Source organism: Scyliorhinus canicula, chromosome 17 (genome assembly GCF_902713615.1).
Source record: "Scyliorhinus canicula chromosome 17, sScyCan1.1, whole genome shotgun sequence".
Taxonomy (NCBI): Eukaryota; Metazoa; Chordata; class Chondrichthyes; order Carcharhiniformes; family Scyliorhinidae; genus Scyliorhinus; species Scyliorhinus canicula.
This window is the reverse complement of record NC_052162.1, coordinates 20,894,512-20,914,178: the sequence shown is the minus strand read 5'-3', so window position 1 is coordinate 20,914,178 and position 19,667 is coordinate 20,894,512. Positions and strand designations below refer to the sequence as shown.

General features: G+C 48.0%; 1 protein-coding gene across 2 annotated transcripts in view; it reads right to left on the bottom strand.

The window, feature by feature from the left end:
- Positions 1–945: 945 nt before the first annotated feature.
- Positions 946–19,667, bottom strand: part of LOC119951185 (tumor necrosis factor receptor superfamily member 19-like) — a 50,954-nt gene continuing 32,232 nt past the window's right edge. The window contains exons 9-11 of one of the 2 annotated variants that reach the window (XM_038774207.1): positions 16,923–17,454; positions 7,984–8,031; positions 946–1,638 (exon numbers count right to left, since the gene is read on the bottom strand). In XM_038774207.1, coding sequence (XP_038630135.1) covers positions 7,990–8,031; positions 16,923–17,454 — 574 coding nt within the window. In that variant the 3' untranslated portion in view covers positions 946–1,638; positions 7,984–7,989. The remainder of the gene's footprint in view (positions 1,639–7,983; positions 8,032–16,922; positions 17,455–19,667) is intronic. The other variant, XM_038774208.1, reaches the window with a different exon arrangement.

Below are 19,667 nucleotides of genomic sequence, written 5' to 3'. Positions count from 1 at the left end.
GGGTTTACTCCAGAGCTTCAGCGACTAAAGGAATCACCGTCTCTTTCCCAACCTTGGTGCGCAGGAGGAGCGAGGCAAAATGCTGCAACAGAATTCTCCCCCACCCTTCAGATGGGTGTCCCAGCGGTGCTGGAAACACAGGTGACCTCTCAAACACATTAAATGAACTCAATCCCTGTGTTTCAGATAGAGTGGGTCATTAACATCGTCAGTGAGTGGTGGATGTCTGGTTTTACCGTCCCAATATCTCTCCCAGGATCAGACAGCCATGAGATCATCGTTTGGATATTCTAACAAGGGGTAAGAAATCGTGGCCACGCTTTGACCAGGCTTTCTTCATTTAATAGAACATTGGAGAACATAAAACTCTTACCCTGTGAAGTTTCACCAACCGCCATCTAATCCAACAAGTTACATCAAAGATTCTCAATCTCAACCGTCATTGCAGAAGTAACAAAAAATATCGTGCAAATGCCTCATGCTAACAAATTTGTTGCATGTACAGGAAAACCAATTGTTGATCTCAATTGTTAAAACCTGGCAGAAGATAAAATTCTGCAGTGCTAGAACATAATATTTAGTTCCTCCTCTAGATAATTGCTTCATAAGTAAAGTTCTTAACACTTGCCCCCAGATGGAAACTTAACTCATATTATCACAGAAATGTCTGCCCTATGGTATTTTGATTGAGTTTCTCTCAAGAATCATAGAATTTACAGTGCCAGAAGGAGGCCATTCAGCCCATCAAGTCTGCACCAGCCCTTGGAAAGAGCACCCTACCTAAGCCAACACCTCCGCCTTATCCCCATAACCCAGTAACACCATCTAACCTTTTTTGGACACTAAGGGGCAATTTAGCATGGCCAATCCACCTAACCTGCACATCTTTGGACTGTGGGAGGAAGCCAGAGCATCCGGAGGAAACCCGCAGACACGGGGAGAACATGCAGATTCCACACACAGTGACTCAAGCCGGGAATGGAACCTGGGACCCTAGAGCTAACCACTGTGCCCGCCAGTATATACTGTACTGTCGAGCTAATGATGTATAACATAGGTAAAAAGTTGTATGACCACATCTTCTTAAAAGTAATCCCATTACAGAAAGAAAGCAGGAAGAGCGTAGGTGGAAATACAGCCTCAGTAACAATCCCCAATTTGATTGACTAAATGGATAATGCACATTCCTGAACAAGATGTGGTATCACCTGGATTGCTAAGGATCAATTTGTCCTCATGGTTCATAGTAAATTATGGAAATCCCTCCAGGCTTCCAAATCCTATTACCTCACCATAGTAGCAAGGAATTAAAATGGAGCACCATCTTTGCCACCCAAAATGGAACCAAAAGTCAATTGCTCCAATGTCCATTACGTCCATGTCTCTGTACTCTAAATGGAATTGCAGAGGCAACCTAAGATAGCAAAATGCTGCAGTTGGTAAAGGGTCTTCAGAAGTTCAGGAACCACTGCCAGGGTACATGGGCCAAGGTCGCTGAAGAAGTCACGAGCCCTTTCACATCATTCACCATTTCCTGTGGAGCTCCTGTTTTCTGAATGGCGTAGCTCTTCATGTTCCCCAGATTTTCAGTTTGAGTAGCCGAGCTTTGACCAATACCGGAAGGAGCTACATGCACACCTGAAAACGGGACAGCAAAAAACAGCAACAATTTAATATTGAAATTACACACACGCATGACAGAAGAAGATCAGCATCAAAGTAGCTAGACAGCATTTTCATTCGGAATCAAAAGTCATCTTGTTTTCAGGAGAGCAGGAAATGTGAAGAAAACCCATTACTCCCTATGTTCATTTATTTTGTCTTCCCTTTCATTCCCTCCTAATTTCACAATGTTGATCTTCCACACTTGCATTCCATTGCTGCATCTTTTACCTCCTTTCCTTTCCTTTAATTTCACAATCTGCACCAGCCCTTGATAAGACCTCCTTCCACTGTGAGAACCCTCCAAGAATCTCCTTCAGCTAAAGAAAAACCTGATCGTGTCATTTATCTAAGATCCAGCAATGAAACGTCATCCCCCTTAACCCATAAAAGTAACAAGATGGTAACAAGAGTAACAGTAGTGGACTCACCTACATTAAGGGCATTTAAATGGTCATTGGATAAACATATGGATGATAAAGGAATAGTGTAGATGGGTTTTAGAGTGATTTCACAGGTCGGCGCAACATCGAGGGCCGAAGGGCCTGTAATGTTCTACTTTAATTCTAATCTAATCTAATATTTAGAAAAATTAACCCAAAATATGTCACTGGAGCTGGAGATTTAGAAATCTGGCAATTTCTTGACAAGCAAGATCGTGAGGACCGGTTTAATTGGCAGCATCAATTTGTAGATAGAGCTACTACATTTCTGGGGCAAACATTGTCAGTTCAAACATCATACCAGCACCTGAGCTCATAATCTAGGCTGATTGAGGAAGTTATGATGTACCTTCACAAAGCACCGCGTCAGCTATTCCAAAGGACTGGAGTATTAGATCTACCTCTGGGCTTACTGAAGCAAGATGTGAAGCTTTTAGAGGTGGTTAAGATTTATGAGAATATTCCCAGGGATTAAGGACTTCAGTAGCAAGGACAGATGGGAGAAAACTGGGTTTGTTCTCCTTAGGGAAGACCAGGCTGAGAATAAATTTGATAGCAGCATTTGAGATCATGAGCAGTCCAGACAGAGTCGATGGAGAGAAGAAGTGTTCCCATTAGTGAAAAGGTTGAGAATGAAAGGGCACAGATTTAAAGCGGTTGGCAAAAGGACCAACAGTGGCAAGAGAAGATTTTTATTTTTTAAAATAATTTGTATTGAAATTTTTTGAAAAATGTATAACAGAACAATAATAATAACAATAATAAACACCCCCCGGCACCCATAACAACGCATATAACGAACCCCCCCCCCCAACCCAATAAACAACAAAATAAATTAACAATAATTAAATTAACATAAACAATACCCCCATGAACCCCCCCCCCCCCCCCCCCTTTCCCCCCTCCCCCCACCCCGGGTTGCTGCTGCTGCTGACCTAGTTCCTTATCGTTGAACCAGAAAGTCGAGGAAAGGCTGCCACCGCCTAAAGAACCCTTGTACCGACCACCTCAGGGCGAATTTGACCTTCTCCAGCTTAATGAATCTCGTCATGTCATTGATCCAGGTCTCCACGCTTGGGGGTCTCGCATCTTTCCATTGCAACAAGATCCTCGCAGGGCTACTAGGGACACAAAGGCCAAAACACCGGCCTCTTTCGCCTCCTGCACTCCCGGCTCCACCCCAATCCCAAATATCGCGAGTCCCCAGCCTGGTTTGACCCTGGATCCTACCACCCCCGACACCGTCCTTTCTACCCCCTTCCAGAATCCCTCCAGTGCCGGGCATGCCCAAAACATATGGGCATGGTTCGCTGGGCTCCCCGAACACCTGATGCACCTGTCCCCACCCCCAAAAAACCTGCTCATCCTCGTCCCGGACATATGAGCCCTGTGCAGTACCTTGAACTGGATGAGGCCAAGCCTTGCACATGAAGAGGAGGAGTTCACCCTCTCCAGGGCGTCCGCCCATGTCCCCTCCTCAATCTGCTCCCCCAGCTCCACTTCCCACTTAGCCTTCAGCTCCTCTACCGATGCCTCCTCCACCTCCTGCATCACCTGGTAGAAGTCAGACACCTTCCCATCCCCGACCCACACCCCCGAAAGCACCCTATCTCTTACCCCCCCGCGGGGCCAGCAAAGGGAACCCCTCCACCTGCCGCCGAGCAAACGCCTTAACCTGAAGGTACCTGAACATATTCCCCGGGGGGAGCTCAAACTTCTCCTCCAGCTCACCCAGGCTCGCAAACCTCCCGTCAATAAACAGGTCTCCCAACTTCCTAATGCCCACCCTGTGCCACCCCAGGAACCCGCCATCAATGTTCCCTGGGACAAACCGGTGGTTCGCCCGCAGCGGGGCCTCCACCGAGCCCCCCACTTCCACCCTGTGTCGCCTGCACTGCCCCCAAATCTTGAGGGTAGCCGCCACCACCGGGCTCGTAGTGTACCTTGTTGGAGGGAGCTGCAACGGCGCCGTTGCCAGTGCCTTCAGGCTCATGCCTCCACAAGATTCCATCTCCATCCGTTTCCATGCTGCCCCCTCCCCATCCATTACCCACTTACGTACCATCGAGACGTTAGCCGCCCAATAGTACCCAGAGAGGTTGGGCAGCGCCAGGCCCCCTCTATCCCTGCCCCGCTCCAAAAAGACCCTCCTCACCCTCGGAGTCCCGTGCGGCCAAACAAATCCCAGAATGCTGCTGTTCACCCTCCTAAAAAAAGGCCCTCGGAATGAAAATGGGGAGGCACTGAAACAAAAACAAAAACCTCGGGAGCACCGTCGTTTTAACGGACTGTACTCTACCTGCCAACGACAACGGCAGCATGTCCCACCTTTTAAACTCCTCCTCCATCTGCTCCACCAACCGAGTAAAATTAAGCTTTTGCAAAGTCCCCCAACTCCTAGCCACCTGAACCCCCAGGTACCTAAAACTCCTCACTGCGCTCTTTAGCGGGAGCCTACCAATCCCCTCCTCCTGATCTCCCGGGTGTACAACAAACAGCTCGCTCTTGCCCAGGTTCAACTTGTAGCCCGAGAAACTCCCAAACTCAGCAAGAATCTCCATCACCTCCGGCATTCCCCCCACTGGGTCTGCTACATACAGCAGCAGGTCACCTGCATAAAGCAACACTCGGTGCTCCTCCCCACCCCGCACCAGACCCCTCCATCTCCCCGACTCCCTGAGCGCCATGGCCAGAGGCTCAATTGCCAACGCAAAAACCAAGGGGGACAGGGGGCACCCCTGCCTCGTCCCACGGTGGAGCCTGAAGTACTCGGACCTCCTCCCGTTTGTCACTACACTCGCCATCGGGGCCTCGTACAGCAACCTCACCCATTTAAGGGCAGCACGGTGGCCTAGTGGTTAGCACAGCTGCCTCACGGCGCTGAGGTCCCAGGTTCGATCCCGGCTCTGGGTCGCTGTTCGTGTGGAGTTTGCACATTCTCCCCGTGTCTGCGTGGGTTTCGCCCCCATAACCCAAAAAATGTGCAGAGTAGGTGGATTGGCCACTCTAAATTGCCCCTTAATTGGAAAAAATAATTGGGTAATCTAAATTTTTAAAAACAAAACCTCACCCATTTAATAAACCCCTCCCCAAACCCGAACCTCTCTAACACCTCCCACAAGTACCCACACTCAACCCTGTCAAAGGCCTTCTCCGCATCCAATGCCACCACAATCTCCGCCTCTCTTTCTGCCGCCGGCATCATTATCACATTTAGCAGTAAGAGAGAAGATTTTTCTTTTTACACACTATAAATGCCTATGATTTGGAATACACTGCCCAAGCATATAGCAGAGGCTGATTCATGACTTATATAGGGGAATTGGATAAGCAGCTAGAATCATAGAATCCCTACGCTGCAGGAGGCTATTCGGCCCATCAAATCTGCACCGGCCCTTGGAAAGAGCACCCTATTTAAGACCACGCCTCCACCCTATCCCCCTAACCCAGTAACTCCACCTAACCTTTAGTACACTAAGGGGCAATTCAGCTAACCTGCACATCTTTGGACTGCGGGAGGAAACCGGAGCACCCGGAGGAAACTCATGCAGACACGGGGAGAAAGTGTAAACTCCACACAGACAGTCACCCGAGGCTGGAATTGAACCCGGGTCTCTGGAGCTGTGAGGCAACAGTGCTAACCACTGTGCCACCCCTGAAGGGGGCAGCTCAACGAGGAAAGGACAGGGGAGCGGGACAAGCTAATTTGCTCTTGCAAAGAGCCAGCGTCTGCTCAAGCGGCTAAACAGCTTTCTCCGCCTGCTGTACCCACTCGATAATTCTGTGGCACTCCAGTGGAATACCGAAGGAGGCTCTGCAATTCAGATGAGACCTACTTCCGGAAATTAATAATCCCTTGACACATACTGAGAATTAGGATGTCTTGACCAACAATTCTCGCTCAACAAATGCTGCCAAGAAATAAATCCGCTGATTAATTATCTCTTGGCTGATTGTCGGACATTACTGGCAGTGAATGACAGCTATGGTACTTCAAAGCAACTTCACAAGCAATTGTAAGTAACTTTTATTCCTTTTTAGGTGATGGACGCTGCTAAGTCACAACAATAAATCTCATTGAAAACTTTCGAAAAGACTTGAGTGTAATTTTTTAATTGCATTAGAAGTACACACATTTATACGATTTACATGCTTGTAGGCAATTCATTCTCCAAACATAACAAACGTAGCTTGCAGTTATTTAATACCCTCAGCAGAGAAAAACATTCAAAAGATGCTTGGATTAAATGCTCGCTGAGCCAGAGGTGGGTTTTAAGGACGTCCTTGTGGCAGTGAAGGGGCAAATTAATTTAGGGAAGGAATTAGTGTGTGGAGCTTGGACTATTGAAAGCACATCTCAAAGCAGGCTGAATGAAGTCAGATGGGAAGGGGTAAATCCCTGGAGGGATTGAAGCACAAAGATGATCAGGAACCACTGTAGATTAATGATGGGCTTGTGGAACGTGGTGTGCCGTAAGATACCGGCAAAATAATTTTGACGTTTACGAAAGGGTAGAGGGCGGATGGTTAGTCAAGAGGGCATGAGAGGAATTTGGAACTGACAGAGGGACAAATTAAGTTTTAATTAGAGATAAACTGAGACGTGGACAGTGATGGTGAATGTTAGGGTGGTGGAAGTCGGCAACGCCGAGATGGGAACAGCTCACCCCATGGAGTGTGTGAACCATCTGTTTCAGCCCAAGGGGAAGGATGGAGTCTGTGGAAGCAGACTGAGTTGGTGTCAGGGATTGAAAATGATGGTCTTCCCAATGTTTAGGTCAAGGAGACAATAATTCAGGTGAAGAAATGCTAATCTTTAATAGCAACATACCAATTGACCTCCTCAAGGGTGGTATATACCTCACGGCAGACCTTGCTGCTGTGGCGATATGGTGAAATTTAACTTTTCTTTTTGCAGAGTGTGGCAGTGTAGGGGGGGGGGGGGGGGGGAGCGGTATTGAAGCTGCCGGGCCCAATTGCGGCTTTCTCCGCCGTATCATTAGGAACTTGGGAGAAATAATATCCAAGGGAGGGTGGGCAATGATGTCACATTGGCGGGATGGGCTCTATTTGGGCCAGCCCAGCCAGCAACCTACTTAAAAGATTGGGGCTCCATTTTTAAAGGCAGCCCGGTACACGAAAGTAAAAATACCCCCCCCCCCCCGCCAATACTGGCCAGGCAGGACCCTCTTTCCACCCCCCACCCCAAGCGATTAATTCACCTGAACCCCACCAGCACGTCATGGGAGACAAGTCGTAATCCACATTAGCATGCCCTCGTGCAAACCTGAATGGATGATATAATGGAGATGGGGGACTGGGGGGGGGGGGGGGGGGGGGGGGGGTGGAGGATTATTAGGTGTAGAGGCCTGATAATTGGAATCAAATTTATGATGATTGAGATCCTGACTTTCAATGCCAGGAATCCCATTAAGTTATTGATTGGGAGGTGTTGTGGGGGGTTGGGGACTATTGTCTCACACCTTTACATCAGCGTCAAGGTTTTCGCGGGATTCTTGGTCTTTCGCGGGATTCTGCCATCACGACCGATAAGATGCGAAGTGGAAAATCCCGGCCCATATTGGCAATTATAGCAGTAAAAATGACTGTGGGTAGATTTGGACAGAAATGAAGGGGAATGGGGCAGAGGGGTTAGTTATGCCCCCTTGATCCAAAATTAAATATGGCAGAGGGGTCTTGTGGTTGGTCTCAAGGGAAAGTGGATGTTTTTGAGAGGATGATTCAAATTCAGATCGTGTTCAGTGATGGATCTGAAGCAATTAAACTTTGAAATATTTTCCTTTCTCGAGCCTCTCCCAAGATGGTTAGTAATTCAGAGAAAGAGAAATAAAAGAGGATGGAATAGAAAAAGCCTCACCTTGAGTCAGTTCACAGGCTTGGTGGACAGGTCCTGTACATCACCAACCTAACACAGAAAAGATGTGAATTAGATAGATAATCAAATGATTATTTGAATAATCTGAATCTGTAGTCCACACAGGAGATGGTTTTAGGTTCTTGAACGTATGAGCATACCCTAGAAAAAGATTGCCCCAGAGATTTGAGAGCTTGGCCCAAGAAGCCTCTCCACTCCGAAAAGGTCACCAAGCTACAGAACAAACTCCCGTGAAATTTACTGTACATTAAGGCGTATAAATCAACCTTAAAAAGTCCTTTCAAAACGGAAGTCGACTTATGCCGAGAATAAATCATGAACTGCCAGTGTTGGTGTAGGTACTTTGATGGATGGAGAGGAAGATTATTTATTATGTGTGTGTGTGTGTGTGTGTGTGTGTGTGTGGGGGGGGGGGGGGGGGGGGGGGGGGGATGATTCTGAATCAGAAAGCACCTAATTGGATCAGGAGTGGATCCTTATGATGACACCAAAACCAAAGTGACTCAGGATAAATTTGATGTACTCTTTTGTGACGAATACTGAAGGCATTGGCTCTTAATCCATGCTGATAGGGGTTAAAGATATCCTTCTGGAATTAATTAATTCAGTAAACCGTGACCAAAAAGGTCAGGAGAGGTTACTGGTTTCCTGGGACAGGATGGAAGTGAGGGGTTAAGTGGGTCGGTGCAGACTCGATGGGCCGAATGGCTTCCGTCTGCACTGTATGTTCTATGTGCCCTATTGTTTTAATACGAACTACCTATGTCATTTTTCATAATTCAAAATGTATTTTTTGAACAACGCGATGGCTATGATTTGATAAGACATCGGGTGGGACGGCATGCTGGTGAAGACTTCTTCTCTATTATCCATACAGCCATTCCAGTTGGCATGAATATGATACATGAATAGCTTGTTGAGTCTCACAAAGGTTAGACCACCTGGTGTAACTGCAGTGTGGGTGTTATTTCTTTGCCGACACCCCGTCGATTATTTGGGATTTCAACATGCCCCACACTAATGGACTATGTTCTTTGCAAAGACATATAGTAATCTATAATTCTTATTAGTGTCACAAGTAGGCTTACAGTAACACTGCAATGAAGTTACTGTGAAAATCCCCTAGTCGCCACATTCTGGTGCCTGTTCGGGTACACAGAGGGAGAATTCAGAATGTCAAAATCACCTAACAGCACGTCTTTTGGGACCTGTCTGAGGTCCCACAGTCCAAAGGTGTGCAGGGTAGGTGGATTGGCTATGCTAAATTGCCCTTAGGTTAGGTTAGGTGGGGTTACTGGGTTATGGGGATGGGGTGAAGATGTGGGATTAAGTGGGCGCTCTTTCCAAGAGCCGGTGCAGACTCGTTGGGCCAAATGGCCTCCTTCGGCACTGTAAATTCTATGATTCTATGATCCCGGAGCACCCGATGGAAACCCACGCAGACATGGGGAGAACGTGCAGGCTCCGCACAGACAGTGACCAAGCCGGAAATTGAACCCAGGTCCCTGGCGCTGTGAAGCAATAGTGCTAACCATTGTGCCACCCACACCTTCCTCATTCATCCAACCATTGTCATGGACAAAATCTCCCACAGGGAATTTAAACATGGTTTTACAATTACTACAGGCTTCAACGTCATTCTGTCAGCCATGCAGGCGAGTACCACAGTGAACCTGATCTTCTCGTGTCCTGTGGTTTCCACTAGAAGCTGTTTTCAAACCTTTCCACTCCACAGTTTGATTGCTTGGCAATTCAAAATCCATGGACATTTCATCCATATGTAACATAACGGATACTCGTGTCTTTGCCACCATCTGATGATGAATCTCTGTGAATTTTGGCCGAGGTCCTTTGGAAATTGAGTGGACATGGCTTTCTGTGTCAACACAAGACACTTTCATTCCAAACAGCAACTACACCAATGAGCTGTTGCTCTGAGATCCTTACTGGATTCAGGGTTTAATTTGCCCCACTTGAACGCAGATACACTTTATTTCATTCCTGGTGATGTTGTAACCATTCTGAGGACCCATTCAGCGACATGCTTCTCAAGTTCAAACCAGTGGCAGGTCTGTTCTCAAAACGCCTTTGGTCTTGGGCATCTTCTTCAGAGAGGAGTTCTTCTTCTTCCATTCTTGCACCAGTTTTTCACTAACACCAAATTCTCTCGCTGCAGCACAGTTACTTAATGAATGTGCAAATGTTACAGCTTTTTATTGAAACCAGCTTCGTACTTCGACCTTTTTGTAGGAGAACGCATTTCTGTCCATCATTCTGCATTCACAGTCTGCGCTCTGAACATGCCTTAGACTCCTGCACATCATCTGCACTGCCTGTCTGATCCATGCACTGAATCACAACCTGAATAAAACACAAATCTACGTTGTGTACAAATTGATGCCGACTCCTAAAGTGTGCTCTTATTAGCAGAAAACAAAAGGGTGGGCTCGCTTATTCACCGAGAATAAACCTAAGCATGAACTTTGGTGCCAAAAGAATTAGGTCGTCTTAAACAACAGGTTGCGATCGATCAGATTTTTTAAAACCTTGTTCATGGGATGTGGGCATCGCAGGCTGTGCCAGCATTTATTGCCCATCCCTAATTACCTTTAAGGGGGCAGTTAAGAGTCAACCACAGTGCTGAGAGTCTGGAGTCGTTTGCAGGCCAGACCAGGTAAGGACGACAGATTTCCTTCCCTAAAGGGCATTAATGAACCAGATGGTTTTTTCTTTTTACGACAATCGACAATGGTTTCATGGTCATCATTAGTCTTTTAATTTCAGATTTCTTTTTTATTGAATTCAAATTTCACCATCTGCAGTGGCGGGATTCGAACCTGGGTCCCCAGAGCCTTACTCTGGGTAATGAGTCCAGTGACAACACCATTACTCCACCACCACCCCACAACAAGAGGATGGAGAGTAGCATCCTTTCACCGCCATGGTCATCATTCATGCTGAAAGAGGCAAGAGGGAGAGAACCCGGCCACACAGTCAGCTCAGGTTGGAGTGGTCAGCAGATGAACTGACCGGACCCACCGATCAGAGGATTTAGAAATTGTAGTCCAACGAGGCACAGGAGGAAGAAAGAGAAGAAAATTCAAAAAGGAACAACAAAGCAGCATCAATAAAATCAAGGTAATAAAAAGAATAAAATGGAGATAATTAGGATAGAGATAGGAAGGGAGAGAGGTTGTTGGCGAGCAGTGGGAAAACACAGTTGACCTTATTTCCAATGGTCAAAGCTTTTAAGATGTCTAGACATTTGGCGCCCATGCTCTCTGCAGGTCTGCCAACTGCCACTCACAAAGAGATTTTGTCTTATTTTGCTTTAAAAACACAGGTCACCGCTAATAATGCAGCTTCATTCACTTAAAATAGGGGTTGCAGCGGGTGTCACTGTAACTGATCATAAATTTCACTGTCAACAGTTCACAAATGTAACAAGTTTGGGCAGTTGACCAAGTTCCATTGATAGTATGACTCAGAGTTACAAGGTCAAACAGTGTGTGAAAATGGAAACATCACCCTCGTGCAATTATAAGAACAAAGGCAATAATGAACAAGAAAGAACCTTGCAGCTCACTGAGCCACTCTTCCCAACAGACGAGGAGTAATTTGCGCAATCATGGATTCTTCCCGATTCAGGGAGGTGGCTAACCCCAAGTAACGTTTGCAGCAAAAGAAAAGTCTGAAAGTTATCCCCGAACTCAAAGGCAATAGAGAAAATACTGCAGGATATCAACGTAACCTTGTTTAATCCTGTTCCGCTGAACTCAACAAATCACAATTATGTTCCAAGCAGCTCATGAATGCTCCGAGTGCTGTGCAGAAATGTATTATTTCCAAGGCCACTGATTTGCCATCTTCACAATTGTGGAATACAAAACAGCAATAAGAATCCAGGAAAAGGGGGGATCACGTGAGGTCTGCAAGGGAGCGGCCGCGTTTTTGCGACCTTTAGCTCCACTCGTCTTTCCATCCTTCACTTTATTCTGATGCACAGTCCATGATTTGTTGGGACACATATCTTGCCCTACATGCCCTGACGATCCGAGTCGGATTAGATGGTGAAGATCTGAGTTGAATCAGAGAGAATCCTCGTTTGACTGAGGTGATTGGGGTGGGGCCCAGCTTGTAGTCACGGTTTAGCTGGTGAACGAGCCCGCGCCTCAGGGGTGCTGTCGGCATCGGGATGCTGACCACCATTTTGAATGATGATCTTGACTCCGTGGTGCATGGTTTTGCAGTTCACTGTGAAAAACTGCAAAGCATCCTTGAGCGAAGGTTCGACGGAGCACATTGTATCCGACCACTGGTCTTATGCTGTCCTGCCCTCGATGCTCGTCGTGAGGGGTTTGAGATGGCTGATCATGTCAAGTCACCCCCCCCCCCCCCTCTCCCTGACCATCTAGGTTCCCTGTTGCCTGGGCCGTGGGGTGACAGCATGACGGAAGTGAAGATGCTTCTTTCGATGGAACCTTTGAGAGATCCTGAGTGTTGTTCAACGATCCGGTCATGGCCTAGGCCTTGAGGTTTCCAAGCGGCACAGATGGCGTTATTATCCTGCAGTTCATCAATAATCCTGGACTTTATCTCCTTTTTATTATCCTGTTGATTTCATGTTGTTGTCTTTTCTCCTGCCAAGGATATTAGATCACAGAATTTACAGTGCTGAAGGAGGCCATTCGGCCCATCAAGTCTGCACCGGCTCCTGGAAAGAGCACCCTACCCAAGGTCAACACCTCCACCCTATCCCCATAACCCAGTAACCCCACCCAACACTAAGGGCAATTTTGGACACTAAGGGCAATTTATCATGTCCAATCCACCTAACTTGCACATCTTTGGACTGTGGGAGGAAACCGGAGCACCCGGAGGAAACACACACAGGCACGGGGAGGATGTGCAGACTCCACACAGACAGTGACCCAAGCCGGAATCGTACCTGGGACCCTGGAGCTGTGAAGCGATTGTGCTATCCACAATGCTACGTGCTGCCCATATGTGATATTTGAGTATGAGGGAAAGGGTCGTTTTGTTATCCTGCTTTAACAAAAAACATATTGAATCAGTGAGGTGGTCACTGCTGCCTCACGGCGCCGAGGTCCCAGGTTCGATCCCGGCTCTGGGTCACTGTCCGTGTGGAGTTTGCACATTCTCCCCGTATTTGCGTTGGTTTCGCCCCCACAACCCAAAGGTGTTCAGGGTAGGTGGATTGGCCAAGCTAAATTGCCCCTTCATTGGAAAAATGAATTGTGTACTCTAAATTTAATTTTTTTTTAAAAATCAGTGAGGTGGGATGTGGTTTGTCACAGTCTTATCCTTTTTGTTGATGCACTGCAATCCTTGTATTCATGGGAGGGGAGTGCATTTTAGAGACCCCTTGTCTCATTTATAATGAAGATGAGTGGAGCGGGGCCATGGTGATGGAGTGGATGATTGGTGTGGAGGTGGGTGGTAGGGTTTGGATTGGGATAGTCCCCAGTTAGAGCTAATTATATCAGATATCCACTTTTATGTTTGAATTTTTTTTTTGGGAGAATCCGCACTGGTCTCCTTGGAGGGCCTGTGCAGAGTATCTATCCTGGAGAGATACTCTGGTTTCCTTTCGATTCCTTTTTTTGGTTGCCATTTTTGGGCTATTGGGGTAGGGGGAAAAGAGCGGTGGTGCAGGCCAGGGTGTGGTCACTTTATTCTCGTTTGATTTGTTGAAGTGAGAGTCTGTATGCTATGCCTTTGTGTTGTCGAAGCTCTTCACCTTGGGGGGGGGGGGGGGGGGGGGGGGGTAGGCTTAATGGGTGCCGGGGGGGGGGTTAGAAGCCCTCCTCCAGGTGGTCTCATATAGTGGTTTCCAGAGTGCCTTCTTTGATGTGATTGGGTGCACCATGGAGAGGCAGTGTCTTTGTTGCTGTTGAAGAAGTGCTGCCCTGTCCCCTAATATCCTTCTTGCAATGGCACACTGTGCTGGTATGTGTCTAATGTTCGAGGGTTTACTCAGGCTTTCCTTCCTGAGATAGGGTTTTTTATTCTCTTCAATTGTGTGAGAAACATGCTGTTATCAGTCCTGTTTTGGTTAAGTGTAGTCCTCTTATCGTTCCGGGGGCAGGAGAGGGGGTTGTCTTATTTCTTCTCTTAGGTGTGGGTCTCCTCGGTCGAGACTGGTGTGATTTCTCTGGTGTCGGTGGGTTGGTGCACTGCCCTGGTTGTGGTTAATGTCTTGTTATGCTCTTGGCGTAGCATAAGCTGCTTCCCTGATGTTCACTCTGACAAAGGAAGGTTCAGACGTGGAGATAACTTCAGCACGTTTATTAAACTATTTACAATTCTCCTACTCGGATTCGCCTCTACTGTTAATCCTTCTATAGCTACTCAGACTGACGAACCAGTCTGCTACAATCCACGTGGTGGGTGTGATGTTGATTAACCCCTTGTGTAACTACAGTGATGCGTATCACCACAGTTAATGAGGTGCAGGACCGGCTGGGTGGTGGGTGTCTTGTTTTGGGGGTGTTCACCCCTGTGTTTCAGAGTGTGCTGGATTGGGCCAAGTCCGCTGCTGTGACACTCCTTATGCTCGGGATGTTCCTTCTTGAAGGTGCTTATTAGGGACATCCTGAGAGGCTGAGATTTTAGACATGGTTGAATATTCTTGGTTTATTGGTTGGGGGGGGAGAGGAGGGGGGGCGGGTGTGGGGGGACCCCTCCTGCGGGTGTGGGGGGGAGACCCCCCTGCGGGTGTGGGGGAGACCCCCCTGCGGGTGTGGGGGAGACCCCCTGCGGGTGTTGGGGGAGAGAGGAGGGCCCTGCGGGTGTTGGGGGACGGGGGAGGAGAGGGGGGAGGAGAGAGGGGGGAGGAGAGAGGGGGGAGGAGAGGGGGGGGAGGGGGGAGGAGAGGGGGGGGAGGGAGGAGGAGAGGGGGGGGAGGGAGGAGGAGAGGGGGGGGGGAGGGGGCGAGCCGGAGGGTGTAAGGTGGGTGGGGTGGGGGGGGAGGGGAGAGGAGGAGACAGAGCCCAGTGGGTGTTGGGGGAGAGGGGGCGAGCCGGAGGGTGTTGGGGGGGGAGAGGGGGCGAGCCGGAGGGTGTTTGGGGGGTAGAGGGGGCGAGCCGGAGGGTGTGGGGGGAGAGGGGTCTCGTTGGAGGATGTGGGAGGAGAGGGGGCAAGCCGGAGGGAAAAAAAAGAAATTGACACTGCCCGCTGCTCTCTCCCTCCAATCAGAAACATTAAAACTTAAAAGTTGGATTGGAGGGAGAGAGCAGCGGGCAGTGTCAATTTCAGCGGCCGGCTGATTATTTCACTGAGAGCAGCTTCTCTCCGGATCAAAGTGAGCCGGCCGCTGAAATTTTAATTGGATCCACGATGGGGGTTTTAAATTTATTTAAAAATCTATGCTAGCGCTTCCCATTGTGAGTCTACGGGGGTCTGACCTCTCCCCCCGCCCCCCCCCCCCCCCCCCCCCCCCCCCCCCCCCCCCCCCCGTAGACTCACAATGGGAAGCGCTAGCATAGATTTTTAAATAAATTTAAAACCCCCATCGTGGATATCCGCGGCTCGGTTACAACGCGGGTGTTGGGGTCTTGGACCCCAACACCCGCGTTATAAAGGGGGACTACTGTATTAGGTAATTTGGACATTCTGACTTCTCCCTGTGTACCCGAACAGGTGCTGGAATGTGGCGACTAGGGGCTTTTCACAGTAACTTCATTGCAGTGTTAATGGAAGCCTACTTGTAACAATAAATATTATTATTTTCTTTGTATTTTTGTTATGGTGGGGTTTAAGAATTTTGATTGGCTCCTGCAGAGGCACAGGGGGTCTGTTATCTGAGGAGAGGAGGTTGCGTGTGTCATTGGTGCCTCTGGAGTTGAGGGAGATATATTCTGGTGCGCATTCGAACATGCTGTGAAAAATGTATCCTGGGGCAGCACGGTGGCGCAGTGGTTAGCATTGCTGCCTACGGCGCTGAGGACCCGGGTTCGAATCCCGGCCCTGGGTCACTGTCCGTGTGGAGTTTGCACATTCTCCCCGTGTCTGCGTGGGTTTCACCCCCACAAACCAAAGATGTGCAGAATAGGTAGACTGGCCACTCTAAATTGCCCCTTAATTGGAAAAAATAATTGGATACTGTAAATTTATAAAAAAATAAAAAAAATGTATCCTGAACTCTCGTGGTCATTACGAGCAATTGCCGTGCGCGAAGGTGCGCACCATTTCACCATATTTTCATGGCTGTACCCTTTTCTTCCTTGTTCTCTGGTGGTGCACACAGAGGCCCTAGATTGAGTCCAATGATTATATTGCTGTTCTCCTTTCCCCCTCTGTATCCATATATGTTGACACCTTTAATTTGTGCTGAGCTGTCCCATTCCTGTGGTTTTGTTGCATTATTTGCTAAAATGAAAAACCTCAATAAAAGTACTTAAAAAAAATCCAGGAAAATCCCATAATCTCAAACCCAGAATTTGATTTACGCAGTTGCTATCAGCCATTAGAAAATTGATGGAATCAAGGAATTAGACCCCAAACCCTGGAATCCGATGCAAGGAGATCACAATTTGACTTAAGCCTCCACAAATTAGTGGCCAGTCCATATTTGTCTGTCAGTTCTCGCAAGAACACTCATTTTTTTTCTCGTAACTCAGTATTTGTACAGCTTCCTTTGTGGCTTTCTCGAGTGAGAGGAGAATAATAATACACTTGGACAGAAAAAGAAGCTCCGCTATTTCTGCACAGCAGAGGTTCATTAATGTGTGCCCATTTCTCAGCTGGGGCTGGTGGTGCCTGGCATGAAAGGGGAAGATCAAAATCAGAAAAATTACATTAAGAGGCGAAAACAAGAAACAAATCTGCAATTATTTGTAAAAGTGCCTCAGACACCAAATCACATCAATAAGCACATTGTAATTGATCCAACAACTTACCCAGTTATTCCCAGTCGTTAGATTGTGATGTCGAGAGTTGCCATCCCCACTGCTGAAGCATTCTTCTGTTCTCTTCTCATTCTGGTCCCTCGTGCAAGGTCCCTTTATACAAAGACAAGGTTCAAAGCTACGGGATGCTGTAGTTCGCCCTTCCTGTGTTGTCGAGGGCAGGGAGCGTGCCGCGGTTTCCTGTGCCAACTCTGGGCATTCACACCGCACATCCGTCAGATACTCCTGAAGATCTAGCTCCGTGCATTCCACTGGAACATGCTGCTGCCGACAGCGGGTCACAGAGGCGCAGTGCAGTGCGGGTGTTTGGCAGATTCCTCCTCCCCCTGATGAAACTCCAGCATCTTCGCCACACCCCGGGAGGGGCCCAGCATCCATCCCACAACTTGAAGTCCCCACGGGTGGGCAACCGGCAGAGCCGTCAATGCCCCCAGATGTGTGGTTCAGCAGCTGTCGTTCAGATGTGCCACCCTGACGATACTCTGGCGATGGAGGACCAGATAACGCAGGACAAGTAACTGCGCTGTGGAAACAGATTTCAAGAGTAATTAATGAATCATTTAAAATACTGGAGATTGCAGCAGATAAATCAACCCTTCAAACCTCAAAAAACGGCTGGCGTGGGTGATGCGGTCACCATTTTGAAAGTAGTATAAAGAAGCACGACACCAGGATTTCACAGTTTATTGAATGGACTATTTGTACGAGGATAACTTTTTCCACAATCAAAGCATTTTCAAATGATCAAATTGGTTGACACCCGACATATTGAGTTCATTCAGTTTATTCGGAGTCACGTTGGCTGTGGCATCATCATTAGGGTCCCATTTTGGATCAGATGTGGCACGATTGCTTTCAGAGTCATTCCTCCGCAACAACTCACCTTTCTCTCCATCCATGCAATTGGATAGTCTGCATTTTTGTCATGATCTGATGGCACCTGGTGTACTGTCAGCATCGCACAATTTGATCATGAAATCACAAAAATACCAAGTGGAGTGCCATGAGTATTTACTTTCCATTAACCATCCACCTATTCCATTCAGCGCGAACATGATCCTTGAATGACTTACTCAGGCACACGTCCAAAGGTTGAATTATGGACATTAAACGCCTCGCCCCCCCAGTATAACTGCAGTAAGGGTGTTATTGTTTTGCAGGCGGCCATCAATGGTATGGGATCTGAATACGTCCCTCATTAATGAGCTGCGTTCTTTACATAGGCCACGATTTTCCACAGTCCACATTAGGGGCAGCACGGTAGCATGGTGGTTAGCATAAATGCTTCACAGCTCTAGGGTCCCAGGTTCGATTCCCGGCTGGGTCACTGTCTGTGCGGAGTCTACACGTCCTCCCCGTGTGTGCGTGGGTTTCCTCCGGGTGCTCCGGTTTCCTCCCACAGTCCAAAGATGTGCGGGTTAGGTGGATTGGCCATGTTAAATTGCCCGTAGTGTCCTAATAAAAGTAAGGTTAAGGGGGGGGGGGGGGGGGGGTTGTTGGGTTACGGGTATAGGATAGATACGTGGGTTTGAGTAGGGTGATCATTGCTCGGCCCAACATCGAGGGCTGAAGGGCCTGTTCTGTGCTGTACTGTTCTATGTTCTATTCTCCAGCCCCCCCCACCCTCCTGTCAGCGGGATCCTCTGGTCCTGCCGAAGTCAATGGTCATTCCTGTTGCTCACCCGCCCCACCATCAGCAAACCCGCCCAGGGGTCCCGCCACGGGGGCGGGTGGGGGCTGCCTTCGGTGGTACCAGAATGGAGGGGTGAAAAATGATGCCCATCAGCTACCGAGATGTTCATTTCACACATTATTCACGGCTGCATTCCATCCTCATTCATCCAGCCTCCGCCGTCCACACGCACGCAATGGCCTGCAGGGAACGCAATGTTTGGCACGGTTTTACATTTGTGAAGTTACCACAGGCTTTAATTTTGTTCCATCAGCCATGCAGGCTCGTACCTCTGCGAATCACGTCTTCTCATGTCCTGTGGTTTTCACCAGAGCGGTTTGTGAACTTTTCCACTCCACAGTTTGGCTACTGGGCATGTGGAAATTATAGGTGTTCCATCCAGGCTGCCCTGTGACATCATAATTATTGCTCAACCAAAACGGTCAAGAAAACAGATTATCTGATCATTGTTGATTGTGGGAGCCTGATTGCCACATTTCATTTATTTATTTATTTATTTCAAGGGACGTGAGCCTCATTGGTTAGGCCTGCATTTATTGCCCAACCCTAAATGCCCTTGAGGAGGTCAATTACACCATTCCAATGGTCACTGAATATCAAGAATATTCTTGATATAATTGTCTGTAAAGCATCATAAAAGGTGTTTCCTCAATTCTAAGCTCTTTCTTTCAAAAACGTGCAGGCTTTTGGCAGAAGGCAGCTAAGGAATTTCCCAGATTAGAAGTGTGGGAAACGCAATGAGTCTCAATTTCTTTGTAGTAAAGATAAAAGAAGAGCACTTAAAACAGTCGGTGCGATCTATGGGAACGTTTTGAAAGTGTCATTTCAGGCAGGTTTGGCTGGGAGGTGCTCCCCAGTTCTGTCGGTGAGTTCCTCACTGCTATCTAACCACACTCGATTACCTTTTTGGGCTCTGGGGAGTTTCTCACTGGTCAAGCCCACACTTACAAATCTGGGCCCAATGTAAACAAAACATTTCCAAGTGTGCTAGGGAGGGGGAACAGCCGTGAGATTCCCAATTCTCAGTCCAGCGAGGCTATCAC